The sequence below is a fragment of the Salvelinus namaycush genome, unplaced genomic scaffold (genome assembly GCF_016432855.1).
Source record: "Salvelinus namaycush isolate Seneca unplaced genomic scaffold, SaNama_1.0 Scaffold974, whole genome shotgun sequence".
In the NCBI taxonomy this organism is placed as follows: Eukaryota; Metazoa; Chordata; class Actinopteri; order Salmoniformes; family Salmonidae; genus Salvelinus; species Salvelinus namaycush.
The window spans coordinates 1-22,664 of record NW_024061724.1 but is presented as its reverse complement, the minus strand read 5'-3'; the positions used below and the strand labels follow the sequence as shown (position 1 = coordinate 22,664).

Here is a 22,664-nt window from a genome sequence, read left to right as displayed (position 1 = left end):
AATAAGTTACTGCAACAGGAAAAGTATTGCTACTCTATTTAATTAAAAGATACTATTAACTCAACAGTTGACTGTCAGGTTCAACTAAGATGGAAAACAGATTACAATGAACAAAGACATTTTTGGTATGATGATATTTCATTAATTATACATCTAAAGCACCTAAATTGGCCTGAAAAGAACAAAACTATTTATTTCACAAAGTGCTTCCCACCAGTCCCCCAAACACACCAATGTTTCTCTATCAAAGGAGGTTATAGATGTAGGATCTTAATTTGAGCCAGGTTGCTACAGCAGGAAAATAATCCTGTAGCAACAGGAGATCTGGATTATAATTAATGGACATTTTTGTAAGGGTTGATTACATTGCTCATAATGGAAAATCAAGTCGTAAATGGAAATTACAAATACATTACAAGTTTTATGTTTCCTGCAACAGGGTGATCTAAGATCCCACATCTGTATTGCACATATTATAACAGCACTTTGTTATTTATCATATTGTCACACATGGCTAGCTACCTACTTCACTCTCGATCTGCGTCCCAAATAGCACCCCTGGACCCATAGGGTCCTGGTCAGAAGTAGGGTACTATATAGGGAACAGGGTACCATTTGGGACGCAAAGAGGTAATTGCTCACTTCACTGAAAGCCAGTGAATTAGGCCGTATGAGAGATACGATAACACTCACAAACCGCTTTTTCCAACTTCACAACAATGACACATTTTGTGATAGAGGTCATCATTGAAAGTAGGTATAGCCTTCACTCTGGTCCATGGAGTTAACATGCCCCCTGCTGAGACTTCAGCAAGCCGCGCTAACACTCTGGTCCATGGAGTTTACATGCCCCCTGCTGAGACTTCAGCAGCACTAACACTCTGGTCCATGGAGTTTACATGTGACCTGGCCACACTAACACCCTGTACCAGAGACTACCTGAAGGTAGCCACACTAACACCCTGGACCGGAGACTACCTGAAGGTAGCCACACTAACACCCTGGACCGGAGACTACCTGAAGGTAGCCACACTAACACCCTGGACCAGAGACTACCTGAAGGTAGCTGTACTAACACCCTGGACCAGAGACTACCTGAAGGTAGCCACACTAACACCCTGGACCAGAGACTACCTGAAGGTAGCTGTACTAACACCCTGGACCACAGACTACCTGAAGGTAGCCGTACTAACACCCTGGAACGGAGACTACCTGAAGGTAGCCACATTAACACCCTGGACCAGAGACTACCTGAAGGTAGCCACATTAACACCCTGGACCAGAGACTACCTGAAGGTAGCCACATTAACACCCTGGACCAGAGACTACCTGAAGGTAGCCGCACTAACACCCTGGACCGGAGACTACCTGAAGGTAGCCACATTAACACCCTGGACCAGAGACTACCTGAAGGTAGCTGCACTAACACCCTGAACCAGAGACTACCTGAAGGTAGCTGTACTAACACCCTGGACCAGAGACTACCTGAAGGCAGCCACACTAACACCCTGGACCACAGACTACCTGAAGGTAGCTGTACTAACACCCTGGACCACAGACTACCTGAAGGTAGCCGTACTAACACCCTGGACCAGAGCTAGTACAGCCTAATCCATCACTTACACAACACTCAGATTGATCCTACACACTACAGTACCTTTTTAAGATAGGCCATGTCTATATTGGAATCAAAAAAGCTCACGTGTTATATAGAAGATATAGATAGATTATTAATACTGCAAGAATAGAACAGAACACGTGTCTACTGTGACACTCCTCTCTTGGAGAACATATTTGATTAAGATGCAGCATCTCTAAGCATTGTGATGGTGGAAAATAGCATTCAAGGCCTGTATTCCCAAAATGTCTCTGAGTAGAAGTGCTGATCTAGGATCAGTTTTGCCTCTCAGGTCATAATGAAGACAATTATAATAACTACAGGGAGTTCCTGATCGTAGACCAGCACTCATATTCTGAGATGCTTGAAACATACAACCCCTGATGAAGAACTCCTAGCAATTCAGTCAAAGGAAACAGCATTTGTTGTTTAGTTGTGGTTCTAGTAGGAAGTTTCAAAGGTAGAGGTTGTCTTGGCACTCGGGTTAGTGTGTTGTTGATGATGATGTCATACTGGTTGGTGCATCATGCAGATGAGCTGATGACACGAGCCTTTTCTGAACAGCAGCAGACAGGAGACAGTAGATACTTCTTATCTGAACAGCAGCATACAGGAGACAGTAGAGACTTCTTATCTGAGCAGCAGCAGACAGGAGACAGTAGAGACTTCTTATCTGAGCAGCAGCAGACTGGAGACAGTAGAGACTTCTTATCTGAGCAGCAGCAGACAGGAGACAGTAGAGACTTCTTATCTGAGCAGCAGCAGACAGGAGACAGTAGAGACTTCTTATCTGAGCAGCAGCAGACAGGAGACAGTAGAGACTTCTTATCTGAGCAGCAGCAGACAGGAGACAGTAGAGACTTCTTATCTGAACAGCAGCAGACAGGAGACAGTAGAGACTTCTTATCTGAGCAGCAGCAGACAGGAGACAGTAGAGACTTCTTATCTGAGCAGCAGCAGACTGGAGACAGTAGAGACTTCTTATCTGAGCAGCAGCAGACAGGAGACAGTAGAGACTTCTTATCTGAGCAGCAGCAGACAGGAGACAGTAGAGACTTCTTATCTGAGCAGCAGCAGACAGGAGACAGTAGAGACTTCTTATCTGAGCAGCAGCAGACAGGAGACAGTAGAGACTTCTTATCTGAACAGCAGCAGACAGGACACAGTAGAGACTTCTTATCTGAACAGCAGCATACAGGAGACAGTAGAGACTTCTTATCTGAGCAGCAGCAGACAGGAGACAGTAGAGACTTCTTATCTGAGCAGCAGCAGACAGGAGACAGTAGAGACTTCTTATCTGAGCAGCAGCAGACAGGAGACAGTAGAGACTTCTTATCTGAGCAGCAGCAGACAGGAGACAGTAGAGACTTCTTATCTGAGCAGCAGCAGACAGGAGACAGTAGAGACTTCTTATCTGAGCAGCAGCAGACAGGAGACAGTAGAGACTTCTTATCTGAACAGCAGCAGACAGGAGACAGTAGAGCCTTCTTATCCCTTCACTCTTATCTGTTATCCTGATGACGTTGTCACGGAGACCTCAAGTCATAGCCCTTCTTTATCAGGATAGTTTTAGACTCAGCAGGGGTCTGTTCAGGTGGGTGTAACGTTACAGTTGGGGTCTGTTCAGGAGGGTGTAACGTTACAGCTGGGGTCTATTCAGGTGGGTGTAACGTTACAGCTGGGGTCTGTTCAGGTGGGTGTAACGTTACAGCTGGGGTCTGTTCAGGTGGGTGTAACGTTACAGCTGGGGTCTGTTCAGGTGGGTGTAACGTTACAGCTGGGGTCTGTTCAGGAGGGTGTAACGTTACAGCTGGGGTCTGTTCAGGTGGGTGTAACGTTACAGTTGGGGTCTGTTCAGGTGGGTGTAACGTTACAGCTGGGGTCTGTTCAGGAGGGTGTAACGTTACAGCTGGGGTCTGTTCAGGTGGGTTTAATGTTAAAGCTGGGGTCTGTTCAGGTGGGTGTAACGTTACAGAACGTTCAACAGACATGACATCACAGGAGGCTGCCGAGGGGAGAACGACTCATAATATGGTCCGAAACGGAGCGAATGGAATGACATCAAACACCTGGAAACCATGTGTTCTCCCCAATTAAGGTGCCACCAACCTCCTGTGCATGACATGAACAGACATTATGATCGGTAGACTAGAGAATCTGCAATATTCTCAATATTTAATCTCACTGAATACACACCTGGTAGCTTTTATACTGACTGACTGATAAACAGACTGATAGATTGACTGACTGGCTGGCTGGCTGACTGGCGAACTGATAGACAGACTGATAGACTGACTGGCTGACTGGGCAGAGGGGGTTGTTTGTTGTTGTTGATGTATTTGGTTGGCTGTGTGTCTGTTGAGTCCCTGGAGTCCTGGTTGTCCATGGGAACAGGAAGTTGGATGATTTCAGGAAGGGGAGTTTGAGTCACACTGATGGCTTCCCCCTCCTCTCTGTATCTTCCTGGCTGCAGGCCCCAGCTCCACCTTACAAACCCTCTCAGCAAACTTCAGAGAACACATGGTCTCTCCCACGTTACTCTCCAGAGCAGACACCTGGAGGAGGACCAGAGGATCAGAGAGAGGACACTTCCAGACAGATATGACAGTATAATCAGTGTATTTGATGTTCTGTACTGTATGTTGTGTAAGCCAGGCTGCACCACCATAGCCTAGTTGTCTTGTAATGTGTAGGCTAAATACAGTATGGACTTCTCCATTCAGAATGCTTTTTAGTCCAGGACAAGGCTTAATGTCCGGGAAGTCAGCCCTATGAATATACATATAGATGGATATACAGACATTGTAATCAGACGTACTGTACTGTCGTGAGTCCCTACCTGCACCACCATGGCCGTCTTGTTGCCCTTGCCCAGTGAGTCCTGCAGCAGGTATGTGAGGCGACTGTTTCTGAAGGGGATGTGTTTCTCCTTCCCCCTCAGAGCCTGGATGACGTCCCCCAGAGCCAGCAGAGAGCGGTTGATGTTCTGGGCCTCCTTCAGCCTCTCTCCCTCAGCTCCTGACTTCCAGACCCTCTCAGAGCCAGCCAGGTCCACCAGGTTCAACTTGCCTGCAGATGTCACAAAAAAAATCACCCGTTAACGTAACATTTTCTGGTCCCTTGAATTGTGTCAATATTTGGAACCGGCCCACTTGCCAAATGAGTAGTGCACCCCGGACCAAACACACCTTGCCGACGAACGGTGAAAAGCAGCGGGTGTCGATGAACGGTGGTGATTCAGCATGTAGAATCGCGGGGAAATGAACAGAAATTGACAGCTGCTGTTCTGATCACAGGCAATAGGACAGCCACCTGCGGCTTCTAACGGTTAGTTGGCACTGTGTGTCCCGTCTCTACGGTGTGACGTACCTGTGGTCTTGGCCCCACTGGCCAGGTCAGTCCCCAGCACAGTGATCATGAGGAGGGCATGGGAACGAGAGCTGTGCTGGTTCATCTGGGTCCCGAAGGTGATCCTGTTACGACGCGCCTGTGCCAGAAGCTACACAGGAAGTGACAGAGTTAATGGTACGGTGATATAGAACTATAGGAAACATGCACGTACTTTCATATGATTGTATACACTTTCCCATTACAGTAAAGGAACCATTAGGGTTCTAATGGAGATGTGTGGCTCAGTAGGTAGAACATGGCTCATGCAACGCCAGGATTGTGGGTTCTATTCCCTGGGCCACCCATACGTAAACCCATACGTAAACCCATACGTAAACCCATACGTAAAATGTTTGCCCGGATGACTGTAAATTGCTTTGTATAAATGTGTCTGTTAAATGGCATATACAGTATATTAAATTATTATTAAATTCGAGGTCGAAAAGTCAAAGAAATTATCCATTAATATAGTTGAAGAAATCAGTCTCACTGAAGAAAGTATACAGTTGCAAAATTCCGGTAATTCTCCCCAAAATCCCAGGTTTTCCAGAAATCATGGATGGAAGATTCTACCAATCAGCAGGGAATAAGCAGGAAATCCCTGGAATTTGGGGAAAGTTACCAGGACTTTCACCCTAAGAAAAATAAATGTGAGTCTCCTCACTTTCTTGATGTGTTGGAAGCTCTTGACCTCTATGAGCCTGAGTCCAGGGACGTGCAGCTGTCCTGTTCCATCTGGGTTGATCTTAATGTCCAGCTTCTCTCCATCCTTACTCAGCAGGTCTCTGGGGACAGTACAGGAACAGGAAGTTAGAAAGTCACTCTATTGTCAGTTTATCATAACACGAATACTAACTTAAAGCACTTTTCATATATTTAAGTCCTAGGCCTCATTTACAACTATAAGACAATATAGTAGCACAAATATAAAACGGAAGATTTGAATAATGAATAATAAAACATGTCACCACTTGTGATATTTTCCTGCCAGCCATTGAGAGGGAAGGAAAGCAGCTGGGAAGATACCTGAGCACCTCGTTGTAGATCTCCACAGAGCTGACAGTCACGGTGTACGTCCACATGTCCTTCCTGTCCTCCATCTCACTAAACAGGTGTTTCAGAGCACGCTGGTTGATGCCTGGGTTCTCTGTGCTGCCCTGACGACAACAAAGGATGGAGACTTTGATACAACGAGTCAATTTCAATCAAATACTCAGTCTTATTTCTCATTACAATCTGTGGTAACACTTTATATGAAGGCTAAGGACTTGAACACATTTATAAACCATACATTACACATTCGTATGCAGCGCTACAACATACCTCCATGGTGTAGGTCTTCCCAGAGCCAGTCTGCCCATAGGCAAAGATGCAGACGTGATATCCATCTATACAGGATGTCACAAGGGGCTCGATCTCCTGGAAGACCTTAGACACAGTAGAAAACCAAAGGTTAGCGAGTGTGTATCGTTCACAGTCACTGCTGTTTTTGAGTCACACCACAGAAACTGAAATACCACCCCTGAGCCATCATGGCGTCCACTCATTTAAATAGATAGAGAAGTGACAGCACTGTGTCTCGTAATGGAGGCTGAGTTTCTCAGTACCTCTTCCTGAGTGGCCTGAGGGTGGAAGACACGGTCCAGCTCAAAGTTATGGCTGCGGCCCTGCCCTTTCAGCACGGAGAGAGCTGATTCGTTGTTGGGGTCCGTGGTTACCACCACCGATTGGCCCTCCTCATGCTGGTCCTCCTTCAGAACCGGCTTCACACGGCACAGCACACGGATGTTGCCTAGCAACAATAACAGTTTATTTTAATAATGATACAGCCTCATATATAATTGCCTTTTTTATCAATAGAACAAAGAGGCTCCCTCCTCCAGTCGTCTTTCCTTCATCTGGACGTTGTTTCACCATACCTTTGAGCTCGACCAGCTGCTCGTGGTACTTCCTCCGCAGTGCCACCTCCTTCCTGTACTTCTCCAGGAGGTCCTTGTTGGCCTCCGACATCTCACTCACAGCTGCTGATATCTACACAGACAGGCCAGAGATCAACGGTGAACACACACCACACCTTTTGAGCTTGGCCTCAATGTTATATCTTTACTGTTACTTTAGACATCGTTTTGTCTTTACATCTTTTCTACTGCCTTCTGTTTGTTTTTTATCTCTTTCATTTGATTGATTTACAGTTTTGTGGGTTTAAATTGCACTTTAAATAAAGTTTGATTTGATTTGAAACAACGCTGGTTAATCCAGCAGCAGTGTTTTGTGGGACCTGTTTCTTGGCGTCGGTGATGGCTGCTCCGTAGAAGTCGGAGAAGTTGCGGACCTGGCTCTTCAGGCTGGCGTAGTCTGTCTTCATGGTGCGCAGGGTCGGAGGGAGTGCTGTCAGACGCTTCTGCAGGTCTGCCATAGGACACACACACACACACACACACACACACACACACACACACACACACACACACACACACACACACACACACACACACACACACACACACACACACACACACACACACACACACAGAGAGAGAGAGAGAAAGAAAGAGAGAAAGAAAGAAAGAAAGAAAGAAAGAAAGAAAGAAAGAAAGAAAGAAAGAAAGAAAGAAAGAAAGAAAGAAAGAAAGAAAGAAAGAAAGAAAGACTGTCCCAGATGCTCAATGGTGATGTGATGAGCATGAAGCACAACATCCTATGAATCAACAGCACTCCCAGATTCAACAAGTCCATCATAACATATCTGCACAGCCTGTAGAAGCTTCTGAAGTTTGTATTAGATGGGACTCACTAAAGAACTGGTCCTGCAGGCTCTGGAAGTGTTCTACGGAGCAGGTCGCTGCAGCCTTTACAGCCTCCTCCTTCTTCTCCTCCAGGTGACCTATCTCCTTCAGCAGTTCCTCCTGCAGTACACTGATCTCCCGCTCGTACGCTGCAATCTGGGAGAGGCAGGCCCATTCACATTCAGCATATGATGATGAGGTTCATGAATTGTATGCGTCCCAAATGGCACCCTATTCTCTATTTCGTTCACTACTTTAGACCAGGGTCCATTGGGCTCCGGTCAACATGGGCCCAGTAGTACGTGACATAGGGAATAGGATGCCATATTGGATGTAGACAATACCTTGCACAGCTTGGTGGGAATGGCGGTTAGTATTATACACTTTCGTTTCTTCTTCTGGTTTATAATTTAACTGTTAAATCTCATCATTGTGAATTTTGAAGTAGAATACAGTTTTTCTCAGGAATGTAATATTTCTTCAATAATATTTCACTGAACATATTCACCTTTTTCTGAGGATGTTCAAACCAATACGGTGACTTTTCATTGGTTCTCACCTTGTGTTGCAGGTGACTTTTCATTGGTTCTCCCCTTGTGTTGCAGGTGACTTTTCATTGGTTCTCACCTTGTGTTGCAGGTGACTTTTCATTGGTTCTCACCTTGTGTTGCAGGTGACTTTTCATTGGTTCTCACCTTGTGTTGCAGGTGACTTTTCATTGGTTCTCACCTTGTGTTGCAGGTGACTTTTCATTGGTTCTCACCTTGTGTTGCAGGTGACTTGTCATTGGTTCTCATCTTGTGTTGCAGGTGACTTTTCATTGGTTCTCACCTTGTGTTGCAGGTTACAACTGAATTCATCTGACTTCCTAATGTGCTCCTCCAGTTGTCTGCACTTCTCGTTCTGATTGGTCAGTTTCTCTGACAGCTGCTCGTTCCTCTCTCTGGCCTCAGCCAACTGCCTCAGCGTCGCCGGTGACTCCACCTCCACAGTTTGAGTGACAATCTGGCCGGGAAAATATCAATGAAGGTTATATAATAGGTTATATAACATTTAATATAAATCAATTTATTCAACAAGACCAGTTTCTGATTCCAAACCATCAGAAAACTGTTATCAGATTCATTTGAATGAATCCGGGACCGAGTGGCGCAGCAGTCTAAGGCACTGTTTTGCAGTGCTAGAGGCGTCACTACAGACCCGGGTTCGATCCCGGGCTGTATCACAACCGGCCGTGATCGGGAGTCCCATAGGGCGGCGCACAATTGTTCGGGTCAGGGAAGGGTTTGGCCGGAGTAAGCCGTCATTGTAAATAAGAATTTGTTCTTAACTGACTTAACTGACTTGCCTAGTTAAATAAAGGTAGAATAAGAGAATGAGAACGTATTGTATATACAGCAAGGTGTCTTTTGCAGACTATCCCTACCTTGACCTGTGGCTCTTTGGCCCTCTCTTTATCCAGCTCTAGCTGCAGCTCGCTCACTCTCTCCTCTCTTCTCCTCTGCTCCTCTCCTCTCCTCCACTCGCTTTGTTCGCTCTGTCGCTCCAGGTGAGACAGCTGATCAGCCCTCTGCTGCAGGGAACTCTCCAGCTGCTGCACCCGGCTGCGCAGGTTCTCATTCTCCTACAGGGGGAGACAGAGCAACGTTAGGCTCTGTTCACAAACACAGCCCCAGGACAGCAACACAATTAGACCCAACCAAATCATGAGAAAACAAAAAGATAATTACTTGATACATTGGAAAGAATTAACAAAAAAACAGAGCAAACTAGAATGATATTTGGCCCTAAACAGAGAGTACACTGTGGCAGAATACCTGACCACTGTGACTGACCCAAACTTAAGGAAAGCTTTGACTATGTACAGACTCAGTGAGCATAGCCTTGCTATTGAGAAAGGCCATCGTAGGCAGACCTGGCTCTCAACAGAAGACAGGCTATGTGCTCACTGCTCACAAAACGAGGTGGAAACTGAGCTGCACGTCCTAACCTCCTGCCAAATGTATGACCATATTAGAGACACATATTTCCCTCAGAGTATACAGATCTACAAAGAATTCGAAAACAACCCCGATTTTGATAAACTCACATATCTACTGGGTGAAATAACACAGTGTGCCTCACAGCAGCATGATTTGTGACCTGTTGCCACAAGAAAAGGTCAACCAGTGAAGAACAAACTCCATTGTAAATACAATATACAACCCATATTTATGTTTATTTATTTTCCCTTTTGTACTTTAACTATGTGTACATCATTACAACTCTGTATATAGACATAATATGACAATTGAAATGTCTTTATTATTTTAGAACTTTTGTGAGTGTAATGTTTACTGTTACATTTTTATTGTTTATTTTACTTTTGTATATTATCTACTTCACTTGCTTTGGCAATGTTAACATATGTTTCCCATGCTAATAAAGCCCCTTGAATTGAATTGAATTATTCTACAGGGGGAGACAGAGCACAGCTAGAGAGAACATTATCCTACAGGGGGAGACACAGAGCACCATTAGGAAGAACATTCTCTTACAGGGGGAGACAGAGCAAGACCAAATTCACATAGAAATGTGAATTATAAATCTGTCATTCTCATTGAAAGCAAGTCTAATAAGTGGTAGATATGTTCTATGTGCACTATTTCTATGCTTCCCGTTCTTAAGTTACATTTTTACGTTTTTATCAGCTTCAAACAGCTTAAAATGCCATATTTGTGGTTATTGTATAGGGAACAGGGTGCCGTTTGGCACTTAACCTGCTTCTCACCTTGATGAGTACAGAGCTGGACTGGGAGGGGATGACAGAGAGCTGCTGCAGGAGGCCCTGGGTGACAGTCAGACTCTGTTTCAGACTCTCGTTCTCCGCTGACAGACACACAACCCGCTTCTCTGAGTCTGTGGCTCCCTGAGGAGGAGTGGATTACAGTATGCACTAAAGCATGACGAACAGGTTATATCACACTAAAGCATGACGAACAGGTTATATCACACTAAAGCATGACGAACAGGTTATATCACACTAAAGCATGATGAATAGGTTATACCTGTCAATACTGGTCCCACAATATTGCCTGCTTGTTGCCTAACCAGTATGATTTCCATATAGGTTTAAAACCAAGCCAGTGAAAGATACCTCAATGCTGACACACCATAGGGATTTTCACACTACACCATTTTGTCTCTGACTATAGCAGCAGTGTAAAAATGTATTGTGGCAGATTTACTGATAACAAATGGAGCAGATTGTCTTGAATGCTTACAGAGTCAGTTCTTAGTCTGGACAGCTCCTCCTCCCGCTCCTCGATGCAGCTCTTCAATTCGTCAATCTGGGGAGGAAACAGTGAAAGTATGTAGTCTGTAGTCTTGTACAAGAAGCTAAAAGGAGAGAAGATGGGAATCAAAAGGACAGATTGGAGTCTGTAGTCTTGTACAAGAAGCTAAAAGGAGAGAAGATGGGAATCAAAAGGACAGATTGTAGTCTGTAGTCTTGTACAAGAAGCTAAAAGGAGAGAAGATGGGAATCAAAAGGACAGATTGGAGTCTGTAGTCTTGTACAAGAAGCTAAAAGGAGAGAAGATGGGAATCAAAAGGACAGATTGGAGTCTGTAGTCTTGTACAAGAAGCTAAAAGGAGAGAAGATGGGAATCAAAAGGACAGATTGGAGTCTGTAGTCTTGTACAAGAAGCTAAAAGGAGAGAAGATGGGAATCAAAAGGACAGATTGTAGTCTGTAGTCTTGTACAAGAAGCTAAAAGGAGAGAAGATGGGAATCAAAAGGACAGATTGGAGTCTGTAGTCTTGTACAAGAAGCTAAAAGGAAAGAAGATGGGAATCAAAAGGACAGATTGGATGCTGAAAAAGTGAGTAGGTTTTTTTGTTCATCGATTGCAAATGTGCATTTGACAGTGTGCGCGGGTGCTGTCATGATATTTTTAAAAGAATATGAATTATGACTCATAGCACGCTAACTTCAATCATCTGCAAACTGCACGCAGAAACATAACAATGGTATTCATGAGGTCACCTGTCTCTGGGGAAGTAGAAAAAAGACATCTCTAAATCTCTCATTATCCCTTTAAACATGAATACCCCATAACAGGGTTAGGGCCAGTTTAAATTCAATACATTGGAGATGTTACAGGGATAGTTAGCTTTGTTACACCTTATAGTCAGATGGCTGACAAAAAAAAACTATGGGGGTGATGGGCGCAATTAGACAAAGTTCAGTGTTTGTGGCCAAATCCCCTCAAGTTAATAGTGGCTATTTAAACCACTTTGAACCATGGATTACAGTTACAGTATGGATGGATTAAATGGATTACAGTTGCAGTATGGATGGATTACATGGATTACAGTTACAGTATGGATGGATTACATGGATTACAGTTACAGTATGGATGGATTACATGGATTACAGTTACAGTATGGATGGATTACATGGATTATAGTTACAGTATGGATGGATTACATGGATTACAGTTACAGTATGGATGGATTACATGGATTACAGTTACAGTATGGATGGATTACATGGATTACAGTTACAGTATGGATGGATTACATGGATTACAGTTACAGTATGGATGGATTACATGGATTACAGTTACAGTATGGATGAATTACATGGATTACAGTTACAGTATGGATGAATTACATGGATTACAGTTACAGTATGGATGAATTACATGGATTACAGTTGATCCTGGCACATAGACTACTTTCAGGGTAAGGAACCATCTGACTGACTATAAGGTGTAAAAAAGTTAGCCATCCGTTAATTGAATTTACAAATCAATCATTGCAAATAGGGCATTAAATGGTCAAGGATTTCTTACTAAACTGAATCTGATAAGCTTTAGTAATTGTATTTATGAGCCCAAACCCAACCCCTTGACTGTTCTAAGTCCTGGTTATCTTCTAGTTGTTGCTTTCCCTCCACAGACGCTGTCATGAAGCGCTTCCCAGGTGCAACAAAGGGACAAGTGGGAAATGGCTTAAAACAGTCAAAATGGCTGAATTGAGAAGCGATGAATAGGATTAAATGATGTGTTTTGTGTCGTTTGTTCTGTTCTATTACCATGACTACAAGTATCACTGAAATAATGCTCCCGTAACATATATGTTAACACATATTGTTCAGATGTACTGTATCATGTAAGGGACATAATAAACATTTGAATACTAAATGTGTTACATATATATGAGCATATAAGTATTATGCATATATGCACATATATGTGGATATAAGGCAGAAATATTTGTCACAATATGAAAACGGCCAATTATTGTATATTTCAACATATATGTGACATATCTAGTGCCTCAGAAAGTCTTTCAAACCTATTGACTTGTTCTACATTTTGTTATGTTACAGCCTGAATTTAAAATGGGTTCAATACAGATGTTGTGTCACTCGCCTACACACAATACCCCATAATGTCAACGCGTAATGATGTTTTTAAAAGTTTTTACATACTAATAAAAAATGAAAAGCTGAAATGCAGTGGTGTAAAGTACTTAAGTGAAAATACTTTAAAGTATTACTTAAGTCGTTTTTTGTGGTATCTGTACTTTACTTTAATATTTATATTTTTGACTACTTTTACTTTTACTTCACTACATTCCTAAAGAAAATAATGTACTTTTTACTCCATACATATCCCTTTAAGCATGGTGAAGTTATTAATTACACTTTGGATGGTGTATCAATACACCCAGTTGCTACAAAGATACAAGGATCCTTCCTAACTCAGTTGCCAGAGAGGTTTGAAACCACTCAGGGTCTCCCACTCCTCTTTCTCTTCTGGTTAGAGTCAGTTTGCGCTGTTCTGTGAAGGGAGTAGTACACAGTGTTGTACGAGATCTTCAGTTTCTTGGCAATTTCTCACATGGAATAGCCTTCATTTCTCAGAACAAGAAAAGACTGATGAGTTTCAGAAGAAAGTCATTTGTTTCTGGGCATTTTGAGGCTGTAATCGAACCCACAAATGCTGATGCTCCAGACACTCAACTAGTCTAAAGAAGGCCGGTTTTATTGCTTCTTTAATCATCACAACAGTTTTCAGCTGTGCTAACATAATTGCAAAAGGGTTTTCTAATAATCAATTAGCCTTTTAAAATGATAAACTTGGATTAGCTAACACAACGTGCCATTGGAAAACAGGAGTGATGGTTGCTGATAATGGGCCTCTGTACGCCTATGTAGATATTCCATTTAAAATCAGCCGTTTCCAGCTACAATAGTCATTTACAACATTAACAATGTCTACACTGTCTTTCTGATCAATTTAATGTTATTCTAATGGACAAAAAATGTGCTTTTCTTTCAAAAACAAGGACATTTCTAAGTGACCCCAAACCTTCGAACGGTTGTGTATATTGCCATATATTAGTTGGGGTGCTAGGTGTTTGCCTGTAAGTATGCATCCATGTAGCTTTCTTTCTTTCTTTCTCTCTCTCTCTCTCTCTCTCTCTCTCTCTCTCTCTCTCTCTCTCTCTCTCTCTCTCTCTCTCTCTCTCTCTCTCTCTCTCGCTCGCTCTCTCTCTCTCTCTCTCTCTCTCTCTCTCTCTCTCGCTCTCAATCAATTCAATTCAATTCAATTTGCTTTATTGGCATGACGTAACAATAGACATATTGCCAAAGCTTACTTTGGATATTTACAATATTAAAATAAGAAGAATCAAAATTGTCAACAGGACAACAGTAACAACAATAACCAAGGGTCAAAATAACCATACATTGAACAATAACAATAAGCATACAGTAGAGGACATGTGCAGGTTGATTGGTCTGTCAGACACTGTCCCTCATCTTATGGCAGGCAGCAATGTAGTGCGCTGCCAACCCACAGCTCTCTGCGTCCTCCCCCAACAGGATAGGTACCCTATTCTCATCAGAGATGTCTTTGAAACCTTGAATAAGGGATTCAAATTTGGGGAAATGACACTCTAATTGTTTTATATTTGAGACATTTTGTCAGGAAATGCAGCTCTGTCGCAGGTTCTGCTGTTGTGCAGTGGCTGCACAGCCTTTCCTCTACAAGGAGCCAGGTTTTCCTGTGTCTACCCTTCTCAATGGCAAGGCTGTGATCACTGAGCCTGTACTCTGTCTCTTTCTGTCTCTGTCTCTCTCTATGTCTCTCTCTATGTCTCTCTGTCTCTGTCTCTGTCTCTGTCTCTGTCTCTGTCTCTCTCTCTCTCTCTCTCTCTCTCTTTCTCTCTCTCTCTCTCTCTCTCTCTCTCTCTCTCTCTCTCTCTCTCTCTCTCTCTCTCTCTCTCTCTCTCTCTTGCTCTCTCGCTCTCTTTCTCTCTCTCTCTGTATGCGTGCATGTTCAAATTTGTGCATACATATGCATGTGTGATGGACTGTACCTGATGTTGGAAGACCTGTACTCGTGAGTGTCGGTCCTGTTCTCTCTGCTCCAGTTGGGAGTGCAGCAGCCGTAGTTCTCCCCTCAGCTGGCTCTTCTCTCCCTGTAGTCCATACAGAGACTCTACCAGCCTGTGGAGTCCTGCCCCAGCCCCAGGCCCGGCCCCAGGGACATCAGCACCACACTCACCTAAAGGCAGACAATACTCTAGGATTATGACAGACATCTTCATCATTATACTCATTAACATCAGCAGCAGTATTATCATCATCACCACCACCACATCATAATCACCAGCATCATCAACATCATCATCAACATTAGCATCACCCACTTTCATCATCATCATCATCATCATCATCATCATCATCATCATCATCATCATCACTATTGCCACTATTATCATCATCACCACCACCATCATCACCGTCATCATTATCAACATTATTATCATCACTATCACCACTATCATCATCACCACCATCGCCTCTATCCTTCACTATCACCACTATTATCAGCACCACTATCACCACTATCATCATCACCACTATCACCACTATCATCATCACCACTATCACCATCACCACTATCACCACTATCATCATCACCACTATCACCATCACCACTATCACCACTATCATCATCACCACTATCCCCATCACCACTATCACCACTATCATCATCACCACTATCACCACTATCATCATCACCACTATCACCACTATCACCACTATCACCATCACCACTAACACCACTATCATCATCACCAATATCACCACTATCATCATCACCACTATCACCACTATCATCATCACCACTATCACCACTATCATCATCACCACTATCACCACTATCATCACTATCATCATCACCACTATCACCACTATCATCATCACCACTATCACCACTATTATCATCACCACTATCACCACTATCATCATCACCACTATCACCACTATCATCACTATTATTATCACCACTATCACCACTATCACCACTATCACCACTATCACCACTATCACCACTATCACCATCATGTAGAAATACAATGTATCAACATCACTATTACCTGACCTCTTTTCTAAATATATCCAGGAAGGATTGGATACGTACTCTGTACCAAGGTCTGTGTAGGTGTTGCAATATTAATGAAACTCATTGTGCACTTAAAACACAGTATAGTAATCACACATACAATGTACACATACATAGTAGTCAGACAGTAGTCACATAGTAGTCAGACAGTAGTCACATAGTAGTCAGACAGTAGTCACATAGCAGTCAGACAGTAGTCACATAGTAGTCAGACAGTAGTTGCATAGTAGTCAGACAGTAGTCACATAGCAGTGCCATGGTAGTTACTCAGTAGTCATACAGTACTCATACAGTAGTCACACAGTAGAGTAGTCAGACAGTAGTCACATAGCAGTGACATGGTAGTTACTCAGTAGTCATACAGTACTCATACAGTAGTCACACAGTAGAGTAGTCAGATAGTGGTCACATAGCAGTCACTCAGTAGTCACACAGTAGTCACACAGTAGAGTAGTCAGACAGTAGTCACATAGCAGTGACATGGTAGTAACTCAGTAGTCATACAGTAGTCACACAGTAGAGTAGTCAGATAGTGGTCACATAGCAGTGACATGGTAGTAACTCAGTAGTCATACAGTAGAGTAGTCAGACAGTAGTCACATAGCAGTGCCATGGTAGTTACTCAGTAGTCATACAGTACTCATACAGTAGTCACACAGTAGAGTAGTCAGACAGTAGTCACATAGCAGTGACATGGTAGTTACTCAGTAGTCATACAGTACTCATACAGTAGTCACACAGTAGAGTAGTCAGATAGTAGTCACATAGCAGTGACATGGTAGTTACTCAGTAGTCATACAGTACTCATACAGTAGTCACACAGTAGAGTAGTCAGATAGTAGTCACATAGCAGTGACATGGTAGTTACTCAGCAGTCACACAGTAGAGTAGTCAGACAGTAGTCCCATCTAATGCACAAAGTGGAGGTCCACACTCACAAGCGTAGAGTAGTCAGACAGTAGTCCCATCTAATGCACAAAGTGGAGGTCCACACTCACAAGCGTAGAGTAGTCAGACAGTAGTCCCATCTAATGCACAAAGTGGAGGTCCACACTCACAAGCGTAGAGTAGTCAGACAGTAGTCCCATCTAATGCACAAAGTGGAGGTCCACACTCACAAGCACTGCCTTTAGTCTACAACCTTTATAAAGTTCAGGCAAAGCAAGTGAGACCAGTTCTGTGTCCCAGATGGCACCCTATCCTCTTTCTAGTGCACTACTTTTAACCAGAGCTACAGTACTTTAGGGCCCTGGTCAAAAGTAGTTCACTAGAAAGGGAATAGGGTGCCATTTGGGGTGCAGGCCTCTCAGAACATGGTGCCCAGTAGATGTTTTAATCAGTTTCCTCCTCCTGTATGATTTATGGTGTTCTGTCTCTGCCAGGACTGTTTCTGTTTCTCTTTACTGAGCTCTACACTAACCAACCACACAGCCTCTGTCAGCTCTGCTGTGCTGAGTCACTGTTTTAGGAGATGGGGAGAGGTGGTGATTGGAGGGAGACAGGGGAGGAAGAGGAGAGTGGGGGTGGGGGTCTATGTAGCCAGAGGAGATGCTGGATGTTTAACTCAAGGGCAGATGCAGACACGTGATCCTGGGAACATGTGATAGGGGGGGGAATACAGGCTTTAATGTTTTACACTCAGGTGGAAGTAATGGCATCAGCCTGCTAGTTAAACCTGCCTTTAACCTCACATGCTAAATGAAGTTTGGGTAAATATGAAATGACCCATGTTAAATGTCTCAAAGAGCAGACTATTTAACAATGTCTAAGTAGAATAAAGCAACATTATCACAGGGAGAGTTTAGACACTGTGTTGTAGATGAACTACATGATAAACAACTAATGACAAGAGAAATGTGGAAATGTGTTTCAGCTTTACACAACATGCACATTTATAACATCATGGAGAGTCTTTGGGTATGAATGACTGGTGATTCTGGAGAATCTCCCAACTCACACAGCGTGTAGAGCATCATGGGAACACATCTAGTTAGAAGGGGTAGAACACCGGCTTCAAAAACACCAACGCAGGAGAACAGAATAACACACTACAGTAGCTGTTGACTTCAGAGAGGCAGAGCACCCAATTGTCATACTTGTCATAAAAGTAAAGATACCTTAATAGAAAAGTAAAAGTGAAAGTCACCCAGTAAAATACTACTTGAGTAAAAGTCTAAAAGTATTTGGTTTTAAATATAGTTAAGTATCAAAAGTAAATGTAAATGTAGAAATAATTTCAAATTCCTTATTTTAAGCAAACCAGACAGCACACTTTTCTTGTTTTTTAAATTTACGGATAGCCAGGGGCACACTCCAACACTCATCATTTACAAATTAAGAAGTTGTGTTTAGTTAGTCTGCCCTATCAGAGGCAGTAGGATGACCAGGGATGTTCTCTTGATAAGTGTGTGAATTGGACCATTTTCCTGTCCTGCCTGAGCATTTTAAATGTAACGAGTACTTTTGGGTGTCAGGGAAAATGTATGGAGTAAAAAGCACATTATTTTCTTTAGGAACGTAGTGGAGTAAAAGTAAATAGTAAAGTATATATAAATAGTAAAGTAAAGTACAGATACCTCCAAAAACTACTTAAGTAATACTTTAAAGTATTTTTACTTCAGTACTATACACCACTTCTTTTCTGCTCAGAGGATCCTGCAGAAAACACAGATCACAGAAACCACCAAAACGCCTTTCCTTTCCTCCACCATGACACACAGCCTGCATCCCAAATCTTTCCCTATTTATTTAACCTTTATTTAACTAATGCAAGTCAGTTAAGAAGAAATTCTTATTTACAATGACGGCCTACCCCAGCCAAACCAGGACGATGCTGGGTCAATTGTGCACCGCCCTATGGAACTCCCAATCACAGCCGGTTGTGATACAGCCTGGATTTGAACCAGGGTGCCTGTAGTGACGCCTCTAGCACTGAGATGCAGTGCCTTAGACCGCTGCTCCACTCAGGAGCCCATATTCCCCCAGGGCCCTGGTCAAATGTTACCCTATTCCCCCCAGGGCCCTGGTCAAATGTTAGCCTATTCCCCCCAGGGCCCTGGTCAAATGTTACCCTATTCCCCCCAGGGCCCTGGTCAAATGTTACCCTATTCCCCCAGAGCTCTGGTCAAATGTTACCCGATTCCCCCAGGGCCCTGGTCAAATGTTACCCGATTCCCCCAGGGCCCTGGTCAAATGTTACCCTATTCCCCCAGGGCTCTGGTCAAATGTTACCCTATTCCCCCCAGGGCCCTGGTCAAATGTTACCCTATTCCCCCCAGGGCCCTGGTCAAATGTTAGCCTATTCCCCCCAGGGCCCTGGTCAAATGTTACCCTATTCCCCCCAGGGCCCTGGTCAAATGTTACCCTATTCCCCCAGAGCTCTGGTCAAATGTTACCCGATTCCCCCAGGGCCCTGGTCAAATGTTACCCGATTCCCCCAGGGCCCTGGTCAAATGTTACCCTATTCCCCCAGGGCTCTGGTCAAATGTTACCCTATTCCCCCCAGGGCCCTGGTCAAATGTTACCATATTCCCCCAGGGCCCTGGTCAAATGTTACCCTATTCCCCCCAGGGCCCTGGTCAAATGTTACCCTATTCCCCCCAGGGCCCTGGTCAAATGTTACCCTATTCCCCAGGGCCCTGGTCAAATGTTACCCTCTTCCCCCAGGGCCCTGGTCAAATGTTACCCTATTCCCCCAGGGCCCTGGTTTAATGTTACCGTATTCCCCCCAGGGCTCTGGTCAAATGTTACCCTATTCCCCCAGGGCTCTGGTCAAATGTTACCCGATTCCCCCCAGGGCCTGGTCAAATGTTACCCTATTCCCCCAGGGCCCTGGTCAGATGTTACCCGATTCCCCCCAGGGCCCTGGTCAAATGTTACCCTATTCCCCCAGAGCTCTGGTCAAATGTTACCCGATTCCCCCAGGGCCCTGGTCAAATGTTACCCTATTCCCCCAGGGCTCTGGTCAAATGTTACCCTATTCCCCCCAGGGCTCTGGTCAAATGTTACCCTATTCCCCCCAGGGCCCTGGTCAAATGTTACCCTATTCCCCCAGGGCCCTGGTCAAATGTTACCCTATTCTCCCCAGGGCCCTGGTCAAATGTTACCCTCTTCCCCCAGGGCCCTGGTCAAATGTTACCCTGTTCCCCCCAGGGCCCTGGTCAAATGTTACCCAATTCCCCCCAGGGTTCTGGTCAAATGTTACTCTATTCCCCCCAGGGCCCTGGTCAAATGTTACCCTATTCCCCCAGGGCCCTGGTCAAATGTTACCCTATTCCCCCCAGGGCCCTGGTCAAATGTTACCCTATTCCCCCCAGGGCCCTGGTCAAATGTTACCCTATTCCCCCCAGGGCCCTGGTATTACACTATATATAGGGAATAGGTTGCCATTTGGGAGTGGGATGCGCACACAGTGGCTGTTGACAACACCTCAGAGAGGCAGGGAGCTCAGACCTGCAGAACAACCAAACAACCTTTCCTTTCCTGCACCGGGATCATAACACTGGGAAGTGCCCCTCCCCCTTCCCTGCACCAGGATCATAACACTGGGAAGTGCCCCTCCCCCTTCCCTGCACCAGGATCATAACACTGGGAAGTGCCCCTCCCCCATCCCTGTCCCAGGATCATAACACTGGGAAGTGCCCCTCCCCCTTCCCTGCACCAGGATCATAACACTGGGAAGTGCCCCTCCCCCATCCCTGTCCCAGGATCATAACACTGGGAAGTGCCCCTCCCCCTTCCCTGCACCAGGATCATAACACTGGGAAGTGCCCCTCCCCCATCCCTGTCCCAGGATCATAACACTGGGAAGTGCCCCTCCCCCATCCCTGTCCCAGGGATATTTATATCTGACACGGTACACGTGGAGGTCTAGCATCTAGCATGTGACGGAGGCTGGTATGTAAGTGCTCTACTCACAGCGGAGGGAAGAGAAAGCAGCACTCACAGGGATAGTTTATTCATGATATAACAACGGATTCCCTGGCCAAGTACCATAGTACCATAGTACCACCATCCATCTCTTTATCTAACGCTGTTTGACGCGTAAGGAGAGGAGGTAATGCCTGAGGTCTCCCACTTAGGAAAGCCACACATTCTGCTGCAGAGCAGAGAGAACCTCGTTTTGGTTCATCTAGTGGCATGTTTCTCCAGGGTTATACTGTACTAGTCAGAGAGGACTATACTGCATTAGGAGAGAGGAGGGATCACTTACTATGCAGAGCTCGCTGTCACTGTCACACCAATCTGTCATGACATCCTAAACATTCCAAATGAGTAGCTGATTTGGTTTTGGGTGCCGAGATTACTGTCACACATACAGCCAACACACATTACAGTACTTTCATGATATTATACACATACATTACAGTACTTTCATGATATTATACACATACATTACAGTACTTTCATGATATTATACATATACATTACAGTACATTCATGATATTATACACATACAGCCAACACACATTACAGTACTTTCATGATATTATACACATACAGCCAACACACACATTACAGTACATTCATGATATTATACATATACATTACAGTACATTCATGATATTATACACATACATTACAGTACATTCATGATATTATACACATACATTACAGTACATTCATGACATTATACACATACAGCCAACACACATACAGTACACTCATGATATTATACACATACAGCCAACACACACATTACAGTACTTTCTGATATTATACACATACATTACAGTACATTCATGATATTATACACATACATTACAGTACTTTCATGATATTATACACATACAGCCAACACACACATTACAGTACATTCATGATATTATACATATACATTACAGTACATTCATGATATTATACACATACATTACAGTACATTCATGATATTATACACACACATTACAGTACATTCATGATATTATACACATACAGCCAACACACACATTACAGTACATTCATGATATTATACATATACATTACAGTACATTCATGATATTATACACACACATTACAGTACATTCATGATATTATACACATACATTACAGTACATTCATGATATTATACACACACATTACAGTACATTCATGATATTATACACACATTACAGTACATTCATGATATTATACACATACAGCCAACATACATTACAGTACATTCATGATATTATACACATACATTACAGTACATTCATGATATTATACACATACATTACAGTACATTCATGATATTATACACATACAGCCAACACACATTACAGTACATTCATGATATTATACACACACATTACAGTACATTCATGATATTATACACATACATTACAGTACATTCATGATATTATACACATACATTACAGTACATTCATGATATTATACACACACATTACAGTACATTCATGATATT

At 43.6% G+C, this 22,664-nt stretch overlaps 2 protein-coding genes and 1 long non-coding RNA gene across 3 annotated transcripts; all 3 read right to left on the bottom strand.

Annotated features, from left to right (window-relative positions):
- Positions 1–24: 24 nt before the first annotated feature.
- On the bottom strand, positions 25–2,435 carry LOC120043607. The gene is made up of 2 exons (XR_005476482.1): positions 979–2,435; positions 25–939 (listed from the first exon to the last, which is right to left on the bottom strand). It is a non-coding gene; the product is annotated as an uncharacterized LOC120043607 (long non-coding RNA).
- A 595-nt stretch (positions 2,436–3,030) lies between these two features.
- LOC120043604 (kinesin-like protein KIFC3) lies at positions 3,031–7,427 on the bottom strand. Its single transcript, XM_038988167.1, has 9 exons — positions 7,287–7,427; positions 6,928–7,039; positions 6,616–6,800; positions 6,332–6,436; positions 6,035–6,165; positions 5,673–5,793; positions 4,988–5,117; positions 4,458–4,687; positions 3,031–4,173 (listed from the first exon to the last, which is right to left on the bottom strand). Exons 1-9 carry the CDS (start codon positions 7,422–7,424, stop codon positions 4,027–4,029), a joined length of 1,299 nt encoding a protein of 432 aa, XP_038844095.1. The 5' UTR covers positions 7,425–7,427; the 3' UTR covers positions 3,031–4,026.
- Positions 7,428–7,668: 241 nt separating this feature from the next.
- LOC120043608 (kinesin-like protein KIFC3) lies at positions 7,669–15,705 on the bottom strand. The gene is made up of 7 exons (XM_038988169.1): positions 15,594–15,705; positions 15,168–15,355; positions 11,058–11,123; positions 10,565–10,702; positions 9,221–9,418; positions 8,626–8,799; positions 7,669–7,950 (listed from the first exon to the last, which is right to left on the bottom strand). Exons 1-7 carry the CDS (start codon positions 15,703–15,705, stop codon positions 7,744–7,746), a joined length of 1,083 nt encoding a protein of 360 aa, XP_038844097.1. The 3' UTR covers positions 7,669–7,743.
- Positions 15,706–22,664: the final 6,959 nt, after the last annotated feature.

Bases quoted from the DNA above. Each gene is read 5' to 3' on its own strand.
- LOC120043604 (XM_038988167.1), bottom strand. From the start codon at position 7,424: ATGGCAGACCTGCAGAAGCGTCTGACAGCACTCCCTCCGACCCTGCGC. The intron at 6,437-6,615 runs GTACTGAGAAAC...ACTGTGTCTAAG, and splicing joins CTCAGGCCACTCAGGAAGAG to GTCTTCCAGGAGATCGAGCC. The intron at 5,794-6,034 runs GTATCTTCCCAG...TACTGTCCCCAG, and splicing joins ATCTACAACGAGGTGCTCAG to AGACCTGCTGAGTAAGGATG.
- LOC120043608 (XM_038988169.1), bottom strand. From the start codon at position 15,705: ATGATAGTGGTGATAGTGGTGCTGATAATAGTGGTGATAGTGAAGGAT. The intron at 9,419-10,564 runs GTGAGAAGCAGG...CTCCCCCTGTAG, and splicing joins CCAGCTCTGTACTCATCAAG to GAGAATGAGAACCTGCGCAG. The intron at 7,951-8,625 runs GTGAGAACCAAT...TGCCTCTCCCAG, and splicing joins GTTGTAACCTGCAACACAAG to ATTGCAGCGTACGAGCGGGA.